This window comes from Pristis pectinata, chromosome 12, assembly GCF_009764475.1.
Source record: "Pristis pectinata isolate sPriPec2 chromosome 12, sPriPec2.1.pri, whole genome shotgun sequence".
Taxonomy (NCBI): domain Eukaryota; kingdom Metazoa; phylum Chordata; class Chondrichthyes; order Rhinopristiformes; family Pristidae; genus Pristis; species Pristis pectinata.
The window spans coordinates 21,570,478-21,582,741 of record NC_067416.1 but is presented as its reverse complement, the minus strand read 5'-3'; the positions used below and the strand labels follow the sequence as shown (position 1 = coordinate 21,582,741).

The window sequence follows — 12,264 nt, the reverse complement described above, 5'->3', positions numbered from 1 at the left end:
CTACCCTCAATCATCTTTGCTACCTCCTCAAAAAACTCAAATCAAGTTTGTAAGACATGACCACCCTGCACAAAGCTCTGCCAACTATCCCTAATGTCCATGTTTTTCCAGATGTCAGTAAATCCTATCCTTACGAATCTTCTCCAATAATTTCCCTACCACTGATGCAAGGCTCACTGGCCTAGGATTTCCTGGTTTGTCCCTATTGCCTTTTCTAAACAAAAGAACAACATTGGTTATTCTCTAGTCCTTTGGGGTCTCACCTGTAGCTAAAGGGGATACAAAGATCTCCATCAAGGCCCCAGCAATCTCCTTAATCAATATCCTGGAATAGATTCCATCAGGCCCTGGGGATTGAGCTGCATTAAATGTTCTTCAATAGACTGAATATCTCCTCCTTCTTGATATCAATGTGCCATAGAATATCAGCATATCCTTCCTTTTCTCACTAGCTTCCATGCCCATCTCCTTGATGAACAGCAATACAAAGTACTCATTTAGTATCTCGCCCACTTCCTCTGGCTTATCCCTGAGCTCTACCCATAATGCCTCAATGGATGAGCCCTTCAGGACCTCCTCTTTAAGTGCAGTTGTGACATTCTCCCTGATCAGTACTATAACTCCCCCATCTCCTTTACATCACTTTCTACCACCTTGGAAACATCTGAACCCTGGAACGTTGAGCTGCCAGTCCTGCCCTTCTCTCAACCATGCGTCTGTAATAACCACAACATTGTAGTCCCATGTACCAATCCAGGCTCTAAGTACATCTACCTTACCCATAATACTCTGTGCTCATTAACCTGGTCCTGCCTGTGTTTCCTTTCAGATTTACTCGACCTAACCTCCACCTTACCCCCTCAATACCTCCACTTGCTGATCCACTGCTCTGGTTCCCAACCCCCGCCCCCCCCACATGCTACTTAAGTCCTCTAAGGTAGCTGTATTGGTGCCCTCTGGTTTAGGTGCAACCTGTCCTTCTAGTACAGGTCCCACTTGCCCTGTAAGAGAACCCAATGATCCAGGTATCTGAAGCCCTCCCCTCTGCTCCAGCTCCTAAGCCTTGCATTCAACTGTACAATCTTTCTATTTCTTACCTCGCTTCTCGCCTGCACGTGAGTAATCACGAAATTACAATCCTAGATGTCCTGTGTTTTTTCACAACTTTCTACCCAACTCCCTAAATTCTCTTTGGCAGGAAGAGAGATAAAGTCCTGCAATATGGACCATGACCTTTGGCTGCTCCCCATCCTCTTTCAGAATGTCCTGTACCCACTCAGAGACATCCTTGACCCTGACACCAGGATCTGCTAATCAAGTTTATTTTCAAGTATGTGCAACATTACAAATGAGAATGATGAAAAAGAAAAAAAACTTCTCCCTTGAGAAATCTTCTTAGAAATTTTATCCAAGTAAATTAGCCTCCATATTCCCATGTCTTCAGTTCTCTCTGTGATAAACTCCCTCAATGAACGCTACCCAGAAGACACACTGATTAAATGTCACTGAGTGAAATCTTAACAGTTCCCCTCTCTATAGATGCTGCCTGATCTGCTGAGTACTTCCAGTATGTTCTGTTTTTATTTCGGATTTGCACCCATCCTTTGGTTTGTAGGAAGTGCATGGATGTAGTCACAAATTCTTTCTGTAGAGACAGACCTGTACTTTCCCTCTTCCCTCCCTTCTCATGTTCTTCCTTTGCACCAGGAGCCCGCAGCAGTTTCTTGGAAATCACAAGAAGGTGCAGCTCTCAGTTCTGACATGATCCAAATCAGCTCCACTCTTCTGGTGCATTGAATGAACGACAGTGTTTAATACCCTCTCAGTTTTACCAGCAGGGAACCTTGGGTTTAAATTTTTCTCTCAAAAATCACAATCAAATAACTAAGCAAGGTTGGTAAAAAGGCATGTGGGATCCTTTCTTTTATTAGCTGTGGCACAAAATGCAAGAGCAGAATTGTACACAAAGCTAATTTGACATCATTTCTAGTCAGCACATTACAGGAAATATGTGTTTGCACTGGAGAGAATACAGAGGTGAATTATGAAGACATTTTCAGGGTTGGAGCTATAAAGGACAGATTGCTTAAGCTGGGGTTTTTATTTCAAACAGAGGAGGTCAAGGGAAGATCTACTTGATGGGTACAAGATTATGAGGAGCATAGGTGGAGTAAATACGCTATTACGGCGCCAGCGATCGGGGTTCAATTCCCATCGCTGTCTGTAAGGAGTTTGTACGTTCTCCCCGGGTCTGCGTGGGTTTCCTCCGGGTGCTCCGGTTTCCTCCCACATTGCAAAGACGTACAGGTAGGTTAATTTGGGTTTAAAATGGGCAGTGCGGACTCGTTGGGCCGGTAGGTCCTGTTACCATGCTGTAAATAAAAACTTAAAAAATTTTAAAAAAAATTTAAAAATTTAAATTTAAAAATTTTAAAAATTTAAATTTAAAATTTTTTTTAAAATTTAAAAATTTAATTAAAAAAAAAATTTAAATTTAAAATGTAAAAATAAGAGGAACCCATTGCTCCAAGTAGACGTATCAACAAACAGGAGCATAGATTTACAGTAATTCTTTAAAGGATTAGAGGGAAATGAGAAAGGTATTTTTCTCCCAGAGACTGATAGTATACAAAAGGATTTGAGAGGCAGAAGCCCTCATTTTAAAAGTATGTTGATATGTACATGAAGAATTGTGACCTCTAGAATTCTGGATCTCAAGCTGCATGTTCAGATTAGACAAGGCAACTCTTTTTCTCAATTACCATGGACACCACGGACCAAATGGCCTCTTCCGGTTTGTAAATTTCCGTGATTTCTCTGCTGAACACAGATAGTTGGGAAGAACAATTTTAAAGATTCAATAGATGAGCAAGAGAGGAGACACAATTTAGATGAAGCACCACAAAAGGTATTTCATAAAAATATTTAAGCCAAGCATGATTAACATGAGCATTCGGCACATTCTCATTTCAATTAAAGAAATAGGTATCAATTTCTACAAGCATTTAATTAATTTAAAAGATTTGCATTTCTTATTTTGAATAGAATTGTCAGAATCTAATAGTTATTAACAAACCAGAAATCTGTCTTTTTTTTCTAAAAAAGCAATCTTTGAAAATGCATAAAATGAAATCTCAGAATAAACTTTGCAATTCTTGTTGGAGATATCACTGATGGTTTCATCACAAGACCATGCACAAAAAAACCGCAGCTCACAGACCCCTTGATTTGTAAACCCGACACTTTTGCTGATCATGAGGGCTTTAAGGTCACAAAGCATGCTCAGGTTGGCTCCACTCTCAGGGACAGTATCCCTCTGAAGGCCCTGGAGCACATAACCCTTTCACAGCCCATTGTCCACCTTCCTTGTTGCTGGTTTTGCTAGGTCCCCTGTTCTCTCCCATCTCCATGGTTGCCTAACTAGCAAATGCCATCTGCAAAATGCACAGATTGGGGTTTAGCTCTTTTAAAAAAGGGAAGGAAACCCTGATAACTATTTGTTACAGCAGAGGTGCCCAATTTGCAAAACTCTTTTTGTGATTTTGGATTTGGCATCAGAGCTATGCATAGCACCTACCAAAAATACCTAAAGTTCAATATATAGGTAAATTTGTTTATAGGTTTTCTAATTTTGGGTTCAAGAGTTTTTGAACTGTTATAAATATCTGCTTCCATTTGCTGACATAATTTTATTGAAAAATACTTTAAATTGTAACATTCTATTGTAATATTTTTGATGTAACATTATGATAGCCATGCAGTAATAGTCTTAGAAGAGAAAGGAAGATTTGGTGTATAAATTCCTAGTACCTCCAAGGCCTTCATGTAAACTCCAACATCAAGTTTCAAGCCATCTGTTTCCTTATAATATCTCCTAAAGTACGGAAACAGAAAGTACAGAGATAAGTATATATAAAAATAGAAGGGATGCAGAGAGCTTGGCTACAGCATCCTGCATATTAAACATAGCATCTTTTATAGTTCCCCCTTTAGTGATAAACCAAACAACTGATAAAAACCATATATATATTCAGATAGCAAGCATAACAAGAAAGATGGATGCAGCTCAATCTTTAATTTGTTTTGAATAGTAGTAAATATCTTCTGATAGTTTTCGCTCCAATGTGGAGCTTATTTCAGCTAAGAAAGAATGGGTCAAATTACTTCCTGCAAAACACGAATATTAACTGTAGGTGATCAAGCATTTTATTGTCAATATGAAGAACAAATCATATTGTTCTGTAAAGTCTCTCAAAATAAGCCTGCATTAGAGGCAAAATTCATCAGGAATTTTGAAGATTACTGAAGAAAGGATAAAATTTTACATGTTTCTCTGTGTATTACGAGCTAAAATAAACTTCTAAAGAAACTCGTATTGTCCTCTCTCTTAAATGTAATTCACCTTCACTCAAGCAGATAATGTCAGCTGAGTGACAGAATTATTGAGCAAATAATTTTTTCTGAACTATTTCTGCTCTGTGCCAGATGGACTGCATTAAGGCCTCCGACAGCAGATGAGAAATGCGCAACATGGTCAGACATGGTTTTATAGTTTATCTTTCTGCCATTTTCAATTATACACCAAAGCCTCTCTTTCAAATGACCACTTGACCTCTGCTTGAGCAGCCATTAACCTTCCATGGCCTAGCGTAAGCTTACACTGGCATGACTGGAGACATTACACCGCCAGTTCCATTTCCCACCTAAAATAGATGCTGAATGTAAATCAATGCATTTACTCAAGTCTCCCTGAGTAATTTTGTCATGCTGGCATAACTTTTCAACTTCCCATTTTCTGATAAAGGTACAGAACCATCTCGACAATTCTGAGTTTGCTCTGGAGTCACACTGTATTCTTATCAATCTAGTTAAGAATATTCACACCTGCACAAATTATTTCTCAATGCACTAATTTTTAAACATTGCAATTATGTTTTTGAATATGAGAATGGAATTAAATATTATACTTTATAATAAATTTCTACATTGATTCAGCTATGTATTTTGTGAGTGACTGTCCACTCCTGCCTGTTTGTTTTCCCCTTCGTTTGCTTGTTTACTTGAATAAACTCAAAGCTGAATGGTGGACAGATTTCCAGGTTGCTATTAGTGCTCTTTTAATTTGCCACTAGAAGGTGCCAAGGTACGTGTAGATGCTATTCTTCCCATTCTTAACAATGAAGGGAGTTCTACCCTAACACAGTGGTGGCCTGTTTGCAACCCAGAGGTCAATAACAGAGCAGATCATACTTTCAAGCTGCATCTACCATTGCTCTCTGACACTATGCATTAAAGTTTCATTCCTTTGAGAGCATCAGTAAGGCCCTTGTGCAGGACATAAAACTGTATTAATTTGCCATTTCCTTTTTAAAGTTTACAGAATTGCAGTTTAATTCAAGATGCAAGAACAACTTTGCCCTTTCCCCCCTTTCTATCCTTTTCTATTTATCAGTCTGTGATCTTCCTGCTTTCATACAGCCTTAGTACTCGGAGTTACACGTTTTAAACAGTGGTATTTCTTCCCCGTGCATCTTATTCCCAACTTCTGAGTACATGACTTCATACTGCTTCCACAGTTCCTAAGGCTAAAGATTTTGCAATCAGAAATGCACTGTCATTGGCAAAAATGGAAGGGTGCAACAAAATCTCAGTGGCAAAGATGCATTACACCAGAAGTTGGACGTCAAGCTCCTCAGTGCTTTCTAAGAAGGTGGAAGGCCAAACATTTCAGGCTAATGCTAATAAACAGATGTATTTAAATGACTTGGAATTAAACATATCAAGCAAAGTAAATAATTCACAAAGCAATATTTCACATATGTAAAGCAGTTTGGAAATCAAACATTAATGCCAAGAAAACTTTGTGCACCCCAAGCTGTACACTGGATATGTGAAGCAGTGTATTTGCCGCTGAGCGTCCACTGAAAACTGATGAGACATCGCTCATTTTCAGCACCTAAAATATGTTGGAATGTTTTCCCTTTGTAGGTTGGGATTGGGTGACTGGTGTCCACAGACCTGACAGGAAAATGGGGATACAGGGAATGGATTGGTTTTTGGAAGTGGGGTGCTTGGGAAACTACCATATTCAATGAGGGGAGAAGAAAAATAAACATAACTTAAACTGTGACTGCAGGAGAGAGGCCTGAAGGGTTAAGGTAAATAATTCATTTACTTGGGAGGTGTACTAATCCTGCATAGATCTGGGAAGACGACATGGTCCTTGGAGGTCCCCATGATGAGCGTCCAGGACCATGCAAATCAAAATGTCCTGTAATTCTTCAAAACAAGCTTAGCTCATGAATGACATCACTGATGCAAAAGTCATGCCCGAGATCCAAGGATGATTTGTGCCCAGAAATGCCTAGCTGAATTTCCAGAGTGACACAAAATGATCTCAAAATGGTGGTTTCCTCATTTCACTCTAAGAAAGAAAAATCAGGTTTCAACACATAAAACTGGGGAAAAATGTGTAATGTAATTTGGGACTTATGACCAAAAGTTTTATCTCTTTTATATTGTTTATTTTTTTTAAAAAAACAGGAGGATTGGAAGTTCAGAATCTATTGCATGAACTCATCTTCACCCATATGATGAGGAAACAAGTGATTGATAATTCTAATCTAGAACACAGCTTGAAATATAGACACAGAGAATTTAAAGAATAATAACATATTATCTCAGAAGTGTGAAAGACAGACCCCACCGTATAATCATTAGGTTACTCTGGCATTGACAGTCTAACACAGATCTAGTTGATTGATTTTCCTCAAACCAATAAATGCCACTGATTAGTAACTGAGAAACAAAATTAAGTATGTAATTTATATATTCTTTATGCAAAATCTGGTTTGAGCTTTCTTGCTATTCCATGCTCTCGTTGCTAGGTGACTGCACTAATTAGAGTTCGGAAGTTTCCCTGTCAGACATGACAAAGGTAATCTTTTTCAAATGATAATCATTTTACTAGTGTTTAATGTCTACCAAATAGATAATCAGAAGTTCAATCTCCTCAAGCAATAAAGAATTCAATTGTTGAGTTGACCAGTGCCTCTCCCCTCTCTGACACCTTCTGACTCTGTGCACAGCCAGAGGCAAGCATTGTACGGGCAAATCTCTAACTAGGTTATGCTCACAGCCTGATTTGCTCACTTACGGCTCCAAGACGGCAATCGCACAGCAAATTTTACTAAATAGGTTTTACTAGTTTAAGTACTGAATTATTTCACTCCAAACTGTAGAAACCAAAGCCACCAAATATCAAGGCCTATTGAAACTGTCATGTTCTTAGGTGCATAATTTCTCCCCTTTGAAGTATTTCTCTCTCGATTTAGTTTCTTCCTTACGAAGGGTGTTCTTAGATACATTTGGCTATATCTACACTCACTTTTCCTATCATCCTTCATAATTATCCAATAACACCCATTTTCAACCCACAGCATCCCCTCCCTCCATTTGGTCCAAGTGTCCATCTACTTGACTTAAAATAGCAGTTGGTCTTACCTCCTCAGTACCCAGCCAAACATAGGTGTAACATCCAACATTCAAAGAACAACAGAGTATACATTTCTGTAACACTAACCACAGTGACATCTCAAGAAGAAAAAAAATCTTAGACAGCAGCAGGTTCAAGTTTAGACCAAGGAGGAAATCAAACAAAATAATTAAATTAAAATACAAAATGTGCCCACCAAATTATTATTGGTGAGCATTACAACTTTACAATCCTCACACAATGGATCAGCCAACCAAAGAAGTCTGGTTGCTTAATAATTTCTCAGAGATCTCATGAGGGGAATATGATTTTTCCTCCATCTATGTAATTGAAAACAGAATTACAGTATGTACGCAGCAAGAACACTTGCAGATTAAGCCATTCATATCCAAAAAGGAAAGCCTCTTACCCTCTGCCAAGAGAAATCAGGATAGGTTTCTCCTGCCCCATCAGAACTTGAAAAGCCTCATTCATGTTCTGGTAAGTAAAATACTCCGCAGCATCTCCGATCACAACACAGTTGGGGTTCGACTGGTCAATCTGGTTAAACTCTGGTCGAAGATCTATAATTAAATTGCAGGATAGAAACACATTAAGTGCTGTGCTGCCAGCTTTCTCATTTCATCAGTTTAATATTTCTGGAACCATACAGCACTGAAACAGGCTGTACTGATCATCAACCAACCATTCACACAAATCCCACTTTATTCTTCCCACATTCCCATCAACTCAACCGCAACCGCACCACCCCCCCATCCCATTCTACCACTCACCTACACAATACTGACAACATACAGCAGCCAATTAATCTACTGTCCCGCACACCTTTGGGATGTGGGATGAAACTGAAGCACCCGGGGGAAACCTATGCAGTCATAGGGTGAATATGCAAATTATCTTAATAGTTCAGTTGTAAAGGTGAGTTAACGGCATGTAAGCCATTATCTCTCTTCTTACAGCAGTCTTATAAATACCCACCCAATAATATTTCTAGCAATAGTATGGGGAAAAATAACCCTGGCTACAAAGAATTTGGTACAGATAGAGGGTTGGCCACACACACAAAAAGGAAAAGTTAAAAATGCAAAATCTCTTGATATTTTTAGTGGAAGGAACATATGGTATTTTTAACAGAATGACAAAAGTTGAATGTTTTGGTTGATAAAGGATAGGTAATATGTTCTGCAACACCTCCTATTAACTGTGAAAAGCAATCTAGTTCTTCAACGTCAGTATCTTACAGCTACACCAATAAACTAGCAATGTAGACAGCTGCAATGCCGTCCATTTCCTGACCTTTCAACGGTTGGTCCAAAGCTCACATCAGGATGGCAGTGAAATAGTCACCACTTGGATCAGTGTAGCTGCAGCATTCAGTACCAACTGGTACAAAGCAATCTGTTTCCCTTACAATATATACCATAGGCAGAATACAGTGTAGGAACCCAAACTTGTATCAATTGAAAATTAAATAACTGCAGATCCTGGAAATATGAAATAAAAACAAAAATGCTGGAAATATTCAGCAGGTCAAGTAAGAGATGCTGCCTGATCTGCTGAGTGTTTCCAACAATTTCTCTTTTGATTTAAACTTTTCAATTAAATGACCTCTAGCAACAAGCGGAACATGAACATTGGCATCCTGCCACGAATGCCCACTATATCTCCAAACACACACCATGTTGAAATAGATGCATATCATTCCCTTTACTCTGGGTCAAGATCCTACAGTTCCATATCAAACAGCTTTGTAAAAGCAGGGGCAGCACAAGTAGTCCAGTGGCTAGAACAGGTAACTCATCATGATTTTTTTCGGGGAAATAAGTAACCATCAATGAAGGCAGGCTTGAAAATAAACAAAAAACAGCAGAGGCTGACAATCCAAAATAAAAATACAAAACCCTTTAAAACTCAGCAGATCAAGCAGCATCTGTAGAAACAGAAACCGACTACACTTCATCAGAATGCAGGCTTCCTGTGTACCAAAAAACAATCAAAATGCCACATCTTTGAAATAAGCAATCAAACAAAATTGTGTTGCAACCCTGAGTTGTTCACAAGGAGGTTTGGATATTACCAAGCAAGCACGCTGAATTAATAAGTGAAAAAATTTAACCTAAAACTCGCCCTTTGTGAAAGCTCCACTATTCTGCATCTTTTCTGAACATACACATGGGATGTTTGAATCTAGCTCTGTATAAACTATTAGCATTTCACATACAACTCTCAGATGGGAGAAAAATTTGAGAAAGTAGCCAATACAGGGGCTCCCTGGGTTACATTCGACCTGACTTACAGAAATCTGACTTTATGTAAATTGTCCCATACATTTTTAAAGCATTTTTCCAGATAGTAATAATAATACATTTCCATTAGTTTAATTATGGGTAGTGTTGGGGTGAATATTCACTGAAATGAAAGAATTATAGCAAGTGTATGTAGAGTGATACAATATGGGTAGCTATAGAAAATGGACGTTTCTGACTAACGGAGAAGTCAGCTGACGGACAGTTCTCAGGAATGGAACCCTTATGTAACCCAGGGACTGCCTGTATTTGATAGCCAAACAATATTCTCTTGTTGATCAAATTACAGAAGCAATTTAAACTATTTTAAAAGCCCATTGAATGACAATGAGTTATAGAGACACTGAACTGCCTTCAAGATATTTGGACAAAATTGTTCTTTTCTGATCTTGCACGTTCCTGTGTTCTGCATATTTTACTTCTTAATGAGGACGGATTCCTGGAATTTACCATCAGAGAATATGTTTAAATATGCCTTTTGAAATTATGTGATATTATGCCTGAGAGTACTTCATAATGATCTGGCTTTCATACTCTTTCACCCATTAACCAGACATAAGATGTATATTCCTAGTTCATCAAATCACATTATCAGGCTTGTGATAGCAATTTAGCTAATGAAGAAACTGTTAATAGTAACTACTTAAAACAAAACTGCTTCACTTTTGGACCGTATAATTTTCTCTTTTCAATAAATAAAAACTCAACAAAATATGAGACAAGGTTCTAAGAAACATAAGAATGGGAGTAGGCCAAGCTCTGCAAGCACATTCAATTAAATTATTGTTATTCCCTCCCAACAAAAAAAATTTGAAATTTAATTTTTTTTACACAACAATATTGTGCTGTACATGAAGAAGCTTTATTTATCCAATGAAGGCTATGTTGAGCACTAATAAATTCAACAGCAACAAACATTTTGAATTCTAACCATCATGTACAAGAAGATGAGGTCTAAGACCACGTTCCTTCAGCACTTGACAAACAGCAGGGGCAGGAGCAAAGACTTCATCCACAATAATATCAAACCCCAGATTCTGCAACTTCTTCACAAACTTTTCCCGGGTAGCTTGTGTTTCATTGGTACAGAAACGCACTTTTAAATTGGCTTCTTTGAGTCTGCATCAGGAAGAAAAATAAACTTTAAAATTTAAGGCATTAAGTCAATACCACTATTTAAAAAAGTTAAAAATAATGAATACATTTCTTCTAGTGGCAAGACTTAGGAGAGTTCTTAGTACCATAGGCATAATATACCAGCATTGTACATGGTGAGATGTGTGAAGTCATCACATTATCTCCAAAAACTAAGGAAGTACAAGGCTTAATAGCATCAGAAGTCCTGCAGAAGTACAACAAAACTAAAATTATACTACCAATGGTGGAAAATTGAAAGCAAGCTTGGTCTTTAAAGATTGCAATCACATACCTTGAAACAATCCAATGGACTGTAGCTTCCACATGTAATATCAGCAAAATTGTCATCGTTCATGATCATTACTCCGTAAAACTGTAAGCAACTTGTGCATCTGCATATACACTGATCTGATGTGGTTCAAGAGTGATGCACTCTTTTCACCACAAATGCTATTACAAACATGGTGCCTTACTAAATGAGGTGAAGTGAATCTTTAGATGGCACACCAAGACATAATTACTGCTGAACAACCCACTGATTCCGAAAAACTAATGTTGTGCATGCGAATTTTCATTCCCTCACAGTAATGCTTTCAAAGTATTAGAAAAAATAAACTACAAAATAATTAATTTTGACATTTTACCTCATCCTGTGCATATGTCTGAATCTATATTTTCCTTTTCATAAAATATTGTAAGAGTTAAATAGCAAATGCATTTTGGTTCCTGTTTGGGATCTGTGATAATTATTCAAAATACTATTGACTGGAATATCTGGATTTATAATGCCAAGTGGCCAATTAGAACAGACTTGAATTTAGTGAAAAGAAATGGGGACATAACTTCTGATAGATACAAATTATAAAACATGCAGATGTTGGAATTCTGAACTAAAAACCAAAAAAAAGTACTGGAAACATTCATCAGGTCAGGCAGCATCTGTGGAAAGAGGTCAGAGTTCTTTCATCAGAACAGAGAAAGGAATAAAAATGTAACTTTATGTTGCAGAGAAGTTGGCAGGGAGGGGTGGATAGGACAAAGGGAATATATGTGACAGGATAAGACCAGATCAATTAATTTGATGGGGGCAAAGGGCAACTGTGTTATCTGCTGCAAGTAGCAAGGTTGTAGGACATGCCCAGCAGGTTAGGCTGTACTTTGTTCTGTCTAGGAATAGAAAAGGTTGAGAGCAGATGTGTAGGAAGTAGATGAGATGCGATCAAGGGCTCTGTCCTTTATGGTAGAAGTGAAGCTACAATTCAGGAAGAAGGCATGTGTGGAAAATCTCATCGCTTGGAACAAATATAACAGAAATGGAGGAACTGG

General features: G+C 38.1%; 1 protein-coding gene across 1 annotated transcript in view; it reads right to left on the bottom strand.

The window, feature by feature from the left end:
• The window catches only part of lhpp (phospholysine phosphohistidine inorganic pyrophosphate phosphatase), an 89,131-nt gene that overhangs the window by 59,019 nt on the left and 17,848 nt on the right, over nucleotides 1–12,264 (bottom strand). The window contains exons 2-4 of the mRNA XM_052027477.1: nucleotides 10,733–10,920; nucleotides 7,905–8,058; nucleotides 3,811–3,874 (exon numbers count right to left, since the gene is read on the bottom strand). Of these exons, the coding sequence (XP_051883437.1) occupies nucleotides 3,811–3,874; nucleotides 7,905–8,058; nucleotides 10,733–10,920 (406 nt within the window). The remainder of the gene's footprint in view (nucleotides 1–3,810; nucleotides 3,875–7,904; nucleotides 8,059–10,732; nucleotides 10,921–12,264) is intronic.